At 43.5% G+C, this 16,243-nt stretch overlaps 1 protein-coding gene across 1 annotated transcript in view; it reads left to right on the top strand.

Annotated features, from left to right (window-relative positions):
* Window positions 1–14,099: 14,099 nt before the first annotated feature.
* The window catches only part of vstm2a (V-set and transmembrane domain containing 2A), a gene marked incomplete at its 5' end in the record, with an annotated part of 74,778 nt that continues 72,634 nt past the window's right edge, over window positions 14,100–16,243 (top strand). Inside the window, 2 exons of the mRNA XM_084566753.1 lie at window positions 14,100–14,178; window positions 15,553–15,719. Coding sequence (XP_084422879.1) covers window positions 14,100–14,178; window positions 15,553–15,719 — 246 coding nt within the window. The remainder of the gene's footprint in view (window positions 14,179–15,552; window positions 15,720–16,243) is intronic.

The following is a 16,243-nucleotide window of genomic DNA, read 5'->3' as shown; positions in this document are numbered from 1 at the left end:
GGCGAGGAGATCAGATTGAGATAAAAAAGAAAGAAAAAAAAAAAGGAGCGTGGCAAGGAGCCAATACGTCCTGATCACTCACAGATAAGTCAGATAACACAGATTATCTCGTAACAGCGGCGCACGTCGAGTTCTTGGATATATTAGACAGTAAGCGGAGAGTCACTCTGACTTCGGGCCGAGCCAGGTGACTGGGAACATCTTCACTTTCACAATAAATGTGTATTTTCTTTTCAACATTACCCATTGTCACACCCGTCAATATTGATTCAAAGAACAGGTTTTCACATTTTCACCAAAAATAAAAAATATACACTGCCTGGCCAAAAAGAAAGTCGCCACCAAAAGAAAAGGTCCCACACTCTAATATTTGGTTGGACCTCCTTTAGCTTTGATTACAGCACACATTCTCTGTGGCATTGTTTCAATAAGCTTCTTCAATGTCACCAGATTTATTTCCATCCAGTGTTGCATTCATTTTTCACCAAGATCTTGTTTTGAACAAATACAACCTTTCATAACACTTGGTGCTGCTAGAATGTTTTTACACTCAATGATCCTGTCACACATTGAATATTGTATTACATGTTGGTCACTGGCAGGTGTAAATACATGCAAAATCATTGAATCACTCTATAAAAAATCTAGAAAGGTCTTCGATAGAAAACCAATGTCATTTCACATTTGTAACATCTTAAAAAAGCACAACTTACTGAGCCTTGAGAATTTTAAAAAATCTTAAATTTGCTTGTTTGACGTACAAGGTGTTGCATGGACTTGCCCCACCTCCCATGGCTGACTTTCTTAAAGGCCTCCTCTAGAGGGGACTGTGACGTCCCACACAGAAAAACAGCCTTTGGACTAAATGCTCTTTCTGTAAAGGCCAGTGAGATCCGGAACACACTTCCACTCTCCATAAAGGAGTGTCCCACATTACAAACCTTCAAAACTCACTTCAAGCAGTGGTTGAAAACAAACCAGTCTTGTAACCATTGACTTTTATCTTCTTAGTAATGTACTGTCATGTGATGTGCTCTTATTGTGATCTATTGTCCTGTCCTATGTCTTATCGTGTTTTTGTGTTACCTGCCTAGGAACTGTGGATGCAAATTAGCATTGTTGCTATAATCCGGCATATTGCTGTCTGAATAGATGTTCATTAATGTGCACTGTCCCTATCAAATAAATAAATAAATAAATAAATAGATGATGGGAGAGTCTAACCACTGCACAAAGCCTTCTCCAGCTCTCCTTGTTTAAACTCCTCAATTGCCAATTGCCAGTGCTAGCGGTGTGTGAAGTCATCATTTGTCCTGGCAGAGGCCCACCAGTTACACTGAGGTCAGGAAGGATGAGGATGCTCATCCACCAATGAGGGGCTGGGTCTCGTTGTGTCTGTGCTGTGTTTGGGATTGGAAGCCAGATTAGGCATTGTTCAAAAAAAAAATAAGTGAGTATACCTTGAGTAAAGATTCAACTACCGACCGGAGCTCTGGAGACGAATCAAATCGATCTGAGTATGGCAACTGTGAGTAAGTGGTGGGACTGCAGCAGCGGTCAGGAAGGAGATGAGAATGGAAGTCGTACCAGAGGTGATTGAGGGCAGCCAGTCTTTTAACTAGGCTGGTGGGGATTGGATCCAGATGTCGTGTGGAGATACCGGATGTAGTAATAACTTCATGTAACAGATGCGCCTCTTCTCTCAGCCGTAGACAGGTCCGGTATAACAAGACAGATTATTACTTTCCATCACACGGCAACAACTACAAAAACGCAGTGCACTCCTTTTGTGGTGTGCGCCGCAGAAAGCAAACAAAACTAACAAAAAGCTCCTCATTCCGGAAACGAGCGCGAGCTGGCGTGTCCGAACCTCGCAGGGGTGGTTGGATGTGTGTGTCTGTTAGTCACCGGCACGCCACTGCATAAGAAAAGGAGACTGATTAGCAAGTGCCAGCGAAGCCGGGGCCAATTAACTCACCTTGGCACTGCTCCCTGCAATTGAACAAAACCACGCCCCTTCACCGCACTTCAAAAATTAGTTGGGAGCCTGAAGTCGCATAGAAACGTGGATGTGGACAGTTTTAGTGAGCTTGGTAATGGTAAGTCAGTCTGCATGATGTTAGCAGAGGCCGGCTGAACAGAACAGTCTGTAAAAAGCAGAATACCTTAATGATGTAGTTCAGGAGTGTAGCAGGGAGTGTTATGGACCAGTGTTAATGTTGACAGCCATTTCTAATTTAGTCTTAGTCCTTCGACGGAAATCTTTATTAGTCTAATTTTTATCTTTCATAGTTTTAAACAACAAAATGTCAGTGCATTTATGTCAACTTTTAAATGTTGATATCAGTTTTCTGTGCTGTCCTTGATCATTTATAAGGTTGTTTTATACATAACAGAGAAAAGAGGCAGCATACACAAGAAGGATGCATTTACAGGAACTACATTTATGGACAATTTTGGTTGAATGCTAAATGCTAATACATCATCCGCTCTACTGTCCACTGTTTAAATATGTATCTGTAAAAAGTCAGAAGGTAATAATGTCATGTAGCGCAAAACAGCAACTAGTAAAGTACTTAGATGAAACTTCTTTAACTTCATAGTTAGCTTACTGACTGTGATGGAGGCTTCAGAAATAGCAGGGTGAATCCTTCCACTTCATCTGTTGCCACAGGGCTTGAGGCAGCTTGCTAGCTTTGGTAGGATACCGTCAACTCTCTTAGATCAGATAGACAAACGTCCCTTGTCCGATCCAATGACAGGGACGCACATTTTGAAAGACAGTCAGCCTGAAAGACGTACGAAGACGTCTACAAATCATATCAAAAAACATTCTAGTCCCGTCTCGTCAACATTTGATCGTGAACAGTTTGTATCATCAGATGTTTTAGCTCGTCAACGGTTGTTGATGAATATTTTTCGTCATTGTCTTCGTAAGCCAAATTAACACTGATATGGACAAAAGTATTCACTCATCCATCCAAATAATTGAATTCAGGTGTTCCAATCACTTCCATGACCACAGTTGTATAAAATCAGGCACCTAGGCAAAGAATGGGTCACTCTCAGGAGCTCAGTGAACTCCAGCGTGGTACTGTGATAGGATGCCACCTGTGCAACAAGTCCAGTCAGGAAATGTCCTCGCTGCTAAATATACAACTGTCAATGGTATTATAACAAAGTGGAAATGATTGGGTATGACTGCAACTCAGCCAGTGACGCCAACTTTCTGCAGAGTCAATCTCTACAGACCTCCAAACTTCATGTGGCCTTCAGATTAGCTCAAGAACAGTGTAGAGAGCTTCATGGAATGGGTTCCCATGGCCGAGCAGCTGCATCCAAGCCATACATCACCAAGTGCAATGCAAAGGATGCAGTGGTGTAAAGCACACCGTCACTGGATTCTAGAGCAGTGGAGACGTGTTCTCTGGAGTGATGAATCACGCTTCTCCATCTGGCAATCTGATGGATGAATCTGGGTTTGGTTGTTGCCAGGAGAACGGTTCTTGTCTGACTGCATTGAGACAAGTGTGAAGTTTGGCTCTTCTGGAAGAATGGTCAAAAATTCCCATTAACACACTCCTAAACCTGTGTAAAGCCTTCCCAGAAGAGTTGAAGCGGTTATAGCTGCTAAGGGTGGGCTGATGTCATATTAAACCCTGTGGATTAAGAATGAGATGTCACGTAAGTTCATATGAGTGTAAAGGCAGATGAGCAAATACTTTTGGCAATATAGTGTATGACAACCTAGGCTGCATAGTGGCTATGTATCAAGAACAGAGGACAAAAGCGTCATTGTCCTAGTCCAATAAATCCATGCGTTGGGTGAAGGGAGCTGGAATGAGGTTTAAGGTAATTAAACTGATGGGATCCTCTGGGTGAACATGTCACATGTTACGGTTTGACATGATACAATGCAGCTTTGATTTACCAACCAGTACGGGAGGACGCTGCAGCCTCTTTGCAGACAGCATTTCTGAACAAATACAGGCCGAGTTTCCCGTTTCGATTGGTCCTAATAACATTGCACCCAAGAAAGTGATTGAGAGACCTGCGAAAATTGCTGCGCCGACGTCTGACAGGGTAAGATAAGAGAGTTCAGCAGGGTGTAAACACAAATCAACAATAGTTTGCCAGGGTATCTGAAATCTCTGAAATTTGACTAATCATTCCTGAATTGTAGAGCGAAGCTGTGCGTGTGCACGGCTCATAGGTCAAGGTGTATTAATGTCTAAATGGTGGTGTATAAATGTACTGTTCACCTCCATTTAACACAACCTGTGGGCTTGTTTACAACCTCTCTGATGATCTAACTGCTTATCTGACTTCTTTTCAGATCTTAGTAATACAGAAATAAACATCATGATGGACAACGTGTCCCCACTTCCTTGCTTTGGACAAACTGACGCTATTTTCCCGGGGATACGGGCGGCACCATCTTGCGAGGTTGGAGCCAGTACGGTCCGAAGGTGGAGCCATGTGGAGCCGCGATATCGATGCCCCGCCCACACTTCCTCCAGACTCACTCTAGTTTTCATTTAATTAATACTACGCTCTACTTTACCTCCACCTGTTACAAGGAAATGTATGTCACATCCTGCTTCTATAGCATCTAATAACTAACTGAAACAAAACTTATCCAAAAAATTAACACTTGAACAGTCATCAACATTATATTAACTATCTAACATGACAGAAACCATCTTTGAAAAAAAAAAAATATTTGATGTGTATTTTAGTGTTTTAGTTTGTCCCAAGTCCCGCCCACTAACATGGAGGGGGTGGGGCTAATGACCTATACTGCAGCCAGACACCAGGGGGAGCTATACTTGCTTGGTGGCTTCACTTTTGAGGCGCAATTCCGCTGCCCATCTTTATATATACAGTCTATGGTGTGAGCATGTATGCCTTGTCACCATGACGATGATGATGACCAACATGCTCACCCATCAGAGACTGCTTGGTAGTGTAGCCACAGAAAAAAAGATTCATGGATCTGAGGAAACCCTGTGAAAAGAATACAAAGCTTGATCAACAAGAGGGTCAGATAAAAAATAGAATAAGGTAGAAACAATATGCTAATAAATACAGTTACATCACTAGTAAGTGATCAGAGCTATTATGTAATCTCATGGTGAAACCTGCTGAGAAGATACATCCACGCGTTTTCTATTTAAAGTCAGACAGGTGTGTTTCTGGCACATTAGCTCGGGCGCATGGTAACGCCAAGAGCTTTCAATCAGCCTCTACGTAAAAGCCACCGTGAGTCAGTGGTCCTATGGGCTGGAATGACAGGTGTTGAGCTGCTCGGTTAAATATGGGTTAGCTAATCCAGCTGTTGGAGCTAGTCTAGTTTGTACGTGGTCCGGGAGAATGCGTAATAATGCGTAATGTGTAAAAAATCAGTCAATAGACCAATGTTTCTTTGTATGATAGTAAGAATAGTAAACATATGGCTTGAGCGCTTCTTTGCTCATCAGATTTGCTCATGTCCTTCCTGCCTTTTAGCCTGTGGACAATATTCCTGGAGCCCTGCAGACTCCTTGCTGCACTTTGATAGCTCCACCACATTAGTGTGGTAAACGTGCATGTAGCATTTGTGGTATTTTCTTCTTGTCTTATAGTTTTTTTTTTTTTTTAATATTCAGAGCATAGCAAAACTTATTCCTCTGTGCCATTGACCTCCATTGTTGTTCAATCCCGATTAAAACTTGTCCTGCCATCACAAACACTTGTCTTGAATGCAGATTAATCCGCCCAGATTAAAGTCCCCAACAAATGCAACATCTCCTCCTGTTGGGTTAATGGTTCCTGAAAACTACAGCGACCAGCTCTATTAGGAACTATTTTATTTGTCTTCAGATTAGTTCTATATAATAATAATAACATAACAATAATAACAATATATTGTATTATATTCTATATTTGTGACCTGTTAGTAAAAATAGTCTAAAGTGTATTTTGTTCAGTTTAAACTGATTTCCCCATTTTACTTTTTAATGGTTTGATGAACTTGACAGTAGATGTGTTCTACACTCTGAGGTTACACATGATGATTAAAACTGACCTCAGGTCAAAACCCCTTTGTGCCTCTGTGGCTGTAGCTTTTGTAGCCGCCTGTGACCTCTGACCTGCGTGTAAAACAGAACAGGAGAGAGATCCCGTATTTACCCCCAAGGACGCGCAAAGCACAAACGTTCCATTTAAAAAGTCCCATCGGCTTTTATCCGCCGCCGCTCGCGAAGGATTCATCTCAAGTACCTGCTTCTTTCATGAATGACATTCTGCCTGTATCAAAGGCAGAGAGGCACTACAGGCTCCTCTCACGGACCCCTCGCACCGCTCAAACACCAGGGCTGCATCCGCATTCTCACGTCAAGTTGTTGCAGGAAGAATGCCACGCGTTGCTTTGTGATGATAAGAAGGAGAGAGAATCAGTCATCTTGAAAAAATAAAAGAAAACATTTTACAGTACTGACACGCAAAATACCAAATGCCAGAGAGGTAAATTCAAATGAGTTGATTTCCTTGTGTACATTAGAAACCTGATAATTGTAAATACACGGTACAGAGCTGAAATGCTTACTGGGGGCTTTGGCGTCTTATTGGTATGCCTTGTTGCTCTCCACAGCTCAGATATTAGAACCATAAAACCTTGGGAAGCTAGATAACAAGAGATGAGACAGTTTGGTAGAAGTATTAATGCCGTGGCAGTCACATTAATGAACATTACTGAATGGAACAGCAATTAATTACTGCTTGCATCATCACCCTAGAAAAAGTGTTTAATTATTTTTTGATGCACTCTGTTGCACCCGGCGAGCCTTGTGGTGTGTGTGCTCAGGCTGACAAAATGGATGCTGGCAGGGAACCAGCTAAACTGTGGTTTCACCGCCTAATGGCTATTGTACTGGCAGGGCAGATGGTATTTCTTGACAGCGGAGATGCACTGTCGCAGCAGAGGTGACACTGCTTCTTCTTCTTCTTCTTTTTTTTTTTAGGCCCTAATGATCAATATCTGAAGCAGCTGAACATGCTACAGCACATGGAGGCTCCCTGTAAAGCAGGTTAAGAGCTGGAGAGTCCTTCAAATGAGGACGCAGATTGTAGAAATAATGAGACGGACACCAAAATGAAAACCTGTAAAAGGCTATATACATTTATTTCGCACCATTAGGGTCAAAGTGGATGAAGTCCTTCACAGGCCAACAGGGGAATTTTAGCAATTTCTATCATAAGAAACTGTGCTAGTGACGTCCTGATCAAGTTTATTTTTGTCCCCCCATCCGATACTGATCTTATAATATTGAATATCGACCGATCTGAGTCTCGTTCTGATGTTGAATGTCCTAGAGTTGGTCTCCTGTGTCTTCCTAAAGTCTGTCCTTGTCTTCCTTGTCTTCTCCTAGAGTTGGTCTCCTGTAGCTTCCTAAAGTCTGTCCTTGTCTTCTCCTAGAGTTGGTCTCCTGTAGCGTCCTAAAGTCTTTCCTTGTCTTCCTTGTCTTCTCCTAGAGTTGGTCTCCTGTAGCTTCCTAAAGTCTGTCCTTGTCTTCCTTGTCTTCTCCTAGAGTGGACTGGATTCAGTCCAATAAATCATTCTGTCAAAGTTAATGTAGTGTGGAGAGGGTAGCTGGTACCTTGTGTTCTCTACTCCAGAAATGTTCTGGTCATCCAACGCTGCCATAAACTCCCTAAAACTCCCTAAAACTCCCGAAATTTGTAAAGTTCTTCCACAGAGCATGATTTAGGTTCTTCTTCTTCTTCTTCTTTGGCAGCTTTGACGCTAGCCAACCGCCATTAAAACAGAAGAAGAAGAAGAGGTTTCGATGCTACAGGGACGTGGTATTGGTTCATGCCAGACCTAAAATGGCTTGGCTAAAGCCTCGGTTCCTATTTGATTAGATCATTTTAAAAATTCCTGGATCGGCCCCGATACCGGTCAGGACGTAGTGCTGCTGGAATCAGCCTCCAAAATTGTTCTAGTGTTGAACATCCTTCCTGCTCAAACTACTTAATAAAATGTGTCATTTCATAACTGTTCTTCCAATCAGAATAAAAGCTTCAGTTGTTCAAGTGACAGCCCCCTCTTACGAGCGGAATGGGTGAAAAGGTGACCTCCTTGTTATGGAGCCACACAGTCCCCAGAGAGAAGAGGTCAGGGTTGATTGATGGGTGAACAAACCCATCAGCCGCATCACCTTCCATAACCTTACCCACTTATTACTTGCAACCTTGTTGACAAAGCTCCTCGGATGGCGTGTTCTTTTACCCGTCCCACCGTCTTGTCCGAGCCCAACCGAGCTCTACGCCGAAGCAAACGGATTTTATCTTTTTGCCTGCGATTTGTGAGAAGTTGTGAAAGGTGCAGACAAACGATACGAGCTTCTGCAGCGCATGCCCGTGTAGATTCTGAGTCATCCAGGTCATGGTAATCCAAAGTGAAAAACAACTTCCTTTTGGTTCGCTGAGAAGTAACAAGCGAGAGGCCCTTTGGCTTCTCCCAGTGTGTGTCCTTCGACTGAGCGAGGACACGTTCAGTCATTTAATTTTGGAAGACGCTTAATTTCTGGCAGCAGTGACGGTTCTTTACGGGGTATTTGCTGGAATTTATTTATATTTTATACATCTGAGCCTTTTCTTTGTTGTCTTTTAAAATGCCATGCACAAAAAGCTATGCAGGGTTTTAGGAGAAGGGAATAGTTTGAGTTAAAATTACAACTAGGAAAAGTTAAGGGTGGACTGTGGTCATGACTAAAAACAAAAATAAAAGAAGACCCAAGTGGTTTTGAAAAAGGGGAGCAGCAGTAATTTTATAAATGCTATGTTCCCAGTTGTTGGGGAGAATTACTACCTATGGTAAAACCACCGTATAAAGTCTAATAAATGTCCTCAAGGCAGCGATGATCGAAGCTAAAGACAAAGACTTCTTATATTCTGAGAGTTGCAGCGTGGTTGCATTGGGTTCTTCATGTTCTTCACAGATACTTAAGCAAAAAAATCAAAAAAGAAAAACTCTTCTTCGCTGGCCGATCACAGGAGGCAGTGGGTTTGAAATTCCGGAGAGTCTATCCGAAAAGTTTCGAGGTGCTATCTGACATGCAGTTCAGACATAGATCCCACTGAAAAATATGAAACTGAAAAAAAGAAGCAGGCGACTGAATTGCAGTTGCTGCTTTACAAATTTTGAATTTTTATTTTTGCCTGTGGTGAGTCCAACAAAGTCGTAGGATTGAGACGCTGAACAAACAGGCAACTGTCCTACTTTACCAGAACCAGAACCTCAGGGGCCCCATCTTTTTCACATTGACTGTTTGATATTTCATTTGCAGTAACTTATTTAAACGCCAGCTTAAACTGAAAAGGCTGGAATATAAGCATCTCATCTTTTTTTTTTTTTACAGCCGTCTGTAACATTATCAGTCTCAAGGACTTAAGCTGCTGAAGTGCCAAACCTGAAATCGTGTTTTGTGTTCCTGAATGCTTCCTGCTTTATCAAATGACCACTTCCTGGTTTCCTGCAGCGTTTTGGAGCAGATAAGCTCTTTCTTCTTTAGTCAGGAAAAACTGTTTAATCAAACGCTCTGTGAAAATGTAGAGGGTTGTACATGATGGTCTAGAATAGAGTTTTGTTCACAGCAGGGCTCCTAAAGAATCTGTTACGTCTGCCTTCTGCATTATTCTCACATCACAAGGTTCTGGTTCTTGTTTTGCAACATGGCTAGGACTTCCACGCTCTTACAGCATCTTTTGAGCTCTTTAATTGAATGCAGTGAGAAGGTTTCAATGGAGTTCTTGCTGCAGACCTTGAGCCAGGTTTATTCCGTCCTCTCTCTCTCTCTGTTACGCTGGACTTCTCAGCGGCAGAATCCGCTGGAAACCAGACACCAGCGAGCGGTTTCTCCACCCGGCCGGCTACAGCGTGACGGACAGCGGAATCTTTCGGTTTCTCCGACTAGTTGTTGATTCATACTGAGCAGAGCGGTGGAGCCACGGCTGGCCACGCCGCTGACTTGACCGACCGGCTGACTCCGTACAGCTCAGTCCTTAACAAAGAAACGCTCACTGTTCAAACTGTTTGAAGAGAGGCCGGTGATGCATGGAGGCTTTCTGCTGCCAGACATGAAATATTTACTCCACGCACATAGAAGTGACAGGGTTACTATGACACCCAAACTAAATGCTGTAATATCTTGCTCTGATATCCTTAAGGTGTGTTCAGTAAGATTTTAAGAATAAAATTATAAAACAGAGCGCTGCTTAAAAGTATTTGCAGCCCTCATGACTTTTTTACATTTCTGCAGAAAAATCAAGTTTGAAACAGAAATATAATACTTTGGTAATTATTAAATAAAACGAGCCAATATAACATATCTGTGAGGTGCAAAAGTAAGTGCATGCAAGTATGTACAAATGATTTCTTGAATGAATATCGCTGGGGTTCTCTTTGTGTACTTTAAGAACTCGTATGAAAATCCGCTGATGTTTCGAGATGTTTTTATGCAGAAATGTAGAAAATTCTGAAGGATGCAGATACTTTTAAGCAGCACTGTATATAGTGGTGTTTTCATTACTAGTCTGCACGGTTCAAAGGTTGGATAAATGGATAAAATAGTCTAAAATCATAATACCAAGCTTTTAAAAGGTGAATGTGTAAATTAAGAGTAACACAGGCAAACTCTTTAGAATCCAAACTATTAATTTATGTCCTTCGAGGTTAAAGCGGTTTCAAAAGATTTAGAGTTTCCATGTTCAAAATAATTAACAAATTACTTATCCAAAGAAATAGTTTGTTTTAAATGAGGTCGTCTTTGTCACAGATAAAATACCAGACGGACGAGTGTTTATCCGAAACAAATGGATGAATTAAAAGGGTTATGCAGAGCTACGTGTTTGAAGGTTAAGGAGTCTGTGGTTATAACTAAACACCTGAGTTCAGGTGAAGTGCATTCAGAGGAGTCGCTGTTTTGTTCAGTGGATTAGGTAAACTCATTACGCAGCCTCTTAAGAAATGTGTTTGGTTGTTGTTTGGACGGTGTGCAAGGATGGACGATGATATAAACGGTTTGCAGCGTCTGCAACGGGTGCAGGTTGATGTATTTGTCTCATGACTGTTAAGTAATGACGTGACACCTCAACCACAAAAAACAAGACAAGCTGAACAAAGTCTAGATGTTCCAGGTGTTCCTGTACGATGTACTTCCAGTGGAATCTGTATCCGACCTTTAGCGTGAACGTATATGCACTCAAGAAGGTTCTGGGTTCTAATCCAGGCCGACTGGTTCCTTTCTGTGTGGAGTTTCCATGTTCTCCCTGTGTCTGCGTGGGTTCTCTCCAGGTACTCCAGCTTCCTCCCATCTGGAGGAGACTGGAGACCTCTCCAGGGTGTACCCCACCTCTCGCCCCAATGCCAGCTGGGATAGGAGATGGGTGAGATTCTAAACAGAATCAGCAGCAGCAGATGATCCAGATGTTTTGCAGAAGTTGCATAAGCAAACATTTCACATTGAATTTTTAAATTTGCAGTCTTAAAAATTGAAATAAATAAATAAATAAATACACAAACCAAACTAATTAAACTGGAACTCCCTCATCCACTTGCACTTCCATTTTCCTTCTGCTCTTCCGTGCAGCGTTGCCGTGACACTCGGGGCCTTGCTGTTTGCTGATAGTGAAATATCTTCTCATAATTATGGAAAGAATTATTATTTTTATAGTCCATTTAAATATCAATTAATGAAATACTTGATAACTTGTTTTCATGGCGCTTGTGCTCCTCCATATGTGTGTGCTTGTGGGGGGGGGGGATTTCTCATTCATGTCCGTAGACCATAACAATCATCATATATTACAGGTGTCTGTGTCGTCAGCTACTGTGGCGTCATCAAAAAGCCCAAATCCAGTACAGTTTGATTTGGTTCATAGGAACTGGTCTTTATAAGTCACCGAGGCATTTCATACAGTAACAGCTGACAGGACAGGAGTCTGAGTGGTGCACTTTGAATGCGCTCCAGGTTAAGGCTCATGCCGTGAATTGCTTTTATCAATACCATACAAAAAACGACTTGACATCTGGGCAACATGCAACGGGTTTATTATTTTGCTGAACCCAGTGGTATGAAATCAGTAAGGGAGTTTTTTTGTCAACAATCGGAGTCCTAAATGTCTTCTCCTGTAGCTTCCTAAAGTCTGTCCTTGTCTTCCTTGTCTTCTCCTAGAGTTGGTCTCCTGTAGCTTCCTAAAGTCTGTCCTTGTCTTCCTTGTCTTCTCCTAGAGTTGGTCTCCTGTAGCTTCCTAAAGTCTGTCCTTGTCTTCCTTGTCTTCTCCTAGAGTGGACTGGATTCAGTCCAATAAATCTTTCTGTCAAAGTTAATGTAGTGTGGAGAGGGTAGCTGGTACCTTGTGTTCTCTACTCCAGAAATGTTCTGGTCATCCAACGCTGCCGTAAACTCCCTAACCCTCTCTGGAAGACTTTGTCTCCTTGACGCTGGACACTTGCATGATGTTTGTTATGAGGCGACTCATCACCCTCCTTGGGTTTGCATTTGTGTTTGCCTCAGGTGTGCAGGAGTAGAGCCGCCGCTAGTCGTTAAGCTGGGGCTGGTCTGCTGTCTCACCTGCACCTCATTGTCCAATCAAGCTGTTCTCTACTTGAGGACGCTCAACTCTCGTCACCAGTTCTTTATTTACCTCTGTGGTAGTTACTTGTGTGGCGTTTAGACTATTTCAAGGTGCTCTATCCAACGTACCTGCCTTCTTTGTTTGCTAGAGGTGCAGCTCCTGCTCCTGTCGACCCTTTGTTTCTTTTTGAAACTCTGCTCCAGCTTCCGTTGAACTTCACCCATTAAAGTCCTGTCCTTGTGCCAGAACGCTTGATTCCTGTGTGGGCCCTTCCCCTTGAGTTGCCTACATCATATTATACAGTCTATATCTTCAGATTACACTGAGAGATCTCTTATTTTTCATTTACAAACAATGAAATCAAGTGTAAATTTAACACACAGTCCAGTGAATCGGTTGTGAAACCGGTGAGCTCAGGGACGAGGGAAGCTGCAGCCACTTTAACACCTCTGCCCGCAGATATTTGTCTTAACGGAGGCTAAAGCTCTGGCCCCCAGTGGACGATCCCTGATTGGTCTACGGCTCAATTAAGAGCAAATATTAGAAGTGGCACGATTTGTGCCCACTGCGACAAAGGGCGAAGTGTTCCCAGTCCGCCCAGGAGGGTAATAATATTCAGGCAGAATCTCTTCTTGCTTAATGACTCAGGACATGCTGTGCTTTGCCCTGCCGCTTGCCGGGTCGCTGGTCCACCCTCCCCTCCCCTCCCCTCCCCTCCCTTCACCCCCACCCTCCCCTGTTTGCTCCCAAATTATTTTACGCACTCTTAGACGCGCTCCTGACTGCATAATCAATTACGACCTGGACACACCCACACTACTAAACAGGCGCGTTTCCTTTAGTTGATGCTACAGTTGTATGGGCGCGTTAGTGTCTGTCCAATCAGTCGGTGGCATATGTCCTAAATATCTGTGTGGATTTAAAGTGCGGCGCGAGAAACTCCTAATTATGTATTTATCCTCTGCCTGAGCCTTCCAGGTTAGTGCGAAAAGGTCCGGATGAGGACTAGATTCGCAGAGGTGTGGAGTGCGTGGATGCCACAGTGATCCACTAGACTGACGTCTCTCCGGCAGCGCAGGAGAAAACGCCGCAGCCCGGTTATTGCACAGACTTCAGTAGAGCCGAGCAGTCGACAGTCTCTCCCCGCACAGAGAGACACACGGAGAGAGAGAGAGAGAGAGAGAGAAAGAGAGAAAGAGAGAGAGCGAGAGAGAGAGAAAGACGGAGGGAAAAAGGGGAAAAAACACAACTTCAGCAACGACGAGCTGTAGTTTTCCAGCATGTTCAACCTTCGGAAATCTCCGTTTAAACAATCTCGCCCAGCGACTGTTTGATTTCGCAGCTGGGTTGTGTCTGTTTTATTTGGAAAGGTTCGTATTTTTTGCCTCCTTCGGCTGATGTAAAGAAGAGGAGGGGAAAAAAACGCAGAAGAAGAAGAAGAAGAAGCAGCAGCAGCAGAAGAAGAATCAATCTATATTGGAATGATGTGGACCTCTCATGATACTGTTGGATTTGTTTTCTTAGCCGGATTTTGTGTTCAATTCGGATTCTCCTTTGAAGGTAAGGTCTGCACATTTTCTTCTTAACGAGACGGTCTACGTGATCGTGTCGAGGTGGGGGGGGGGGGGTGGTGTGGGGTGGGGGGGTTGTGTGTGTGTGTGTGTGTGATGCCCTGTATGGTGGTGGGAGCTGCTCGGTCGGAGAAAGTGTTAAAAGTGCGCAGCCTTTCTGTTCCGTGGGGGTACAGGCAAAAAAATAAATATAAAAAAAAGCAAAGGAGGCTGTTTGGAGGAAATGTTTTAAGTGAATTCGACTGTGATGATGATGGGGGGTGGAGGGGGGGTAGTAGCATCGTCCCGATGAAAGATGAAGAAGGTTGTTTTTTTCTGTTCCACCAATGGTGACAGGAAAAAAATGCAACTGGTGATTGCTTGGAATCAAGTCGTCGCGCTGGGGGGAGAGAACAGAGCAGCTGTTTTTATTTTATTTTTTTAGTTCTTCATCCCCCCCTGCGTTTGTTTCACGCCGTGAAATATTCTGATTTAACAAAGAATTGAAAACTTGAGAAGCGGACTCCTCAGCCTGTGGTTTCAGCACCGCGGACAGATGCTGCATGCGGCTGTCCATGGTCCTGAAAGCGACGCTCCACATTCCGTCCGCCTGCCCCGCTTCGTCTGCGTCTCCGTCTCCCCTCCACTTCCAAACGGTCTCCCTGCGCTTTCCCCTCATCTTTAAAGCTCACACGCAGCAGATTAATAAAATATAAAGATTCTGAACGGAATCAGTGAGAAACATGGTGGCTCGGTGTGAAAGTTGCACCGATGTCATTTTTCTGTCGCCACCATTCTCCTTAAGGCTAAACCCCCCCACATTTTTCTTTTAGTCCGCCTCAAACCAAACTCCTTTACTATTCCATAAGCCTGTTTTTTATTTCCATTTGCTTTCCCGTGTTTGCCCTCATTCGGTCCAGTTTATTTATCAGTTTAACGCGGTTATAGATGTCTTTATAACGTCTACAGAACGACGCGTAAAACGGGTGATAGAAACAATCCCATAAAAACCTCTCCACGAGCCAGCTCGTAATTAAGTGTCTTTATATGAAGCCATGATGCCACAGAGCGTTATGTAAATTTCCGATGGAGACGCCTCAGTATCCGTGACACGGGGGCGGCGGGAGCGGGGAGGGGGTACAGCTCCCATCTCCTTAAATTAAAACATGAACGCACCTTTATCAAGGTTTCCAAAAAAAAAATAATGATGATGATGATGATGCTGTGGGGGCTTCACCGTTTTCATGGCCGCAGCCGCGGGGCAGGCGATGGAAGTGATTAATTCACTGCGTGCAGAAATCACACACAAACTGCCCTCCTCATTATTACCACCCCCCCTCCACACAACCCCCCACCAAACCTCCCCTCCTTCTCTCATCTGCAGGTCGCTTCACGGATCTGCCCTCCAACATGACGGTTAAAGAGGGACAAAACATAGAAATGGCGTGCGCTTTCCAGAGCGGAACCTCGTCCGTCTATTTGGAGATCCAGTGGTGGTTCGTGAAAGCGCCGGAGCCCACTGACAGCGAGGAGGACGTGGATGCTCAAGAGGTACGCCGGGACCCCTCGTTTTTTTTGCTTTTTCTTTGCCACCAAAAGGCCGTGGGAGTTGTATTTTAAGCACTCCTAAAAAAAAAAAAAGGGGGAATCGGGGCATCCAGAAAGTATCCGCGCTATTACGCACGAGTGCCTTATGGTTGCAGCCCTCTTGGGGCAAGGTCGTGCGCTCAGGCCAGGACTTTCTTTTGACCTATTGTCTGACAAGAAAGAACATGTTATGACCTTCAGATATGTTCAGCTTCTGCCTTGAAGTGATCAAAAACTCCGTGCGCAGTTGCAGAGCTCCCTCTCTCTCTCTCTCTCTCTCTCTTAAAGGTTAAAACACCCACATGTGATAGGAAAGCACAGTAAACATCTCATCCACACACACCCAGAGCACATTTTTATTAAGAAACGACCAATGTAAACTTCTTAAACTTTCATACTTGCAATTTCAATGTGCAACTTCTATTCAGTTTGATGGTTTGGGCTTAGATGTTAAAATAATCCCTCCACATGTTGAACAAAGAGGAGTC

This window comes from Chelon labrosus, assembly GCF_963514085.1.
Source record: "Chelon labrosus genome assembly, chromosome: 18".
Taxonomy (NCBI): Eukaryota; Metazoa; Chordata; class Actinopteri; order Mugiliformes; family Mugilidae; genus Chelon; species Chelon labrosus.
The sequence above is the reverse complement of the archived record's forward strand: the minus strand, read 5'-3'. Positions and strand labels throughout refer to the sequence as shown.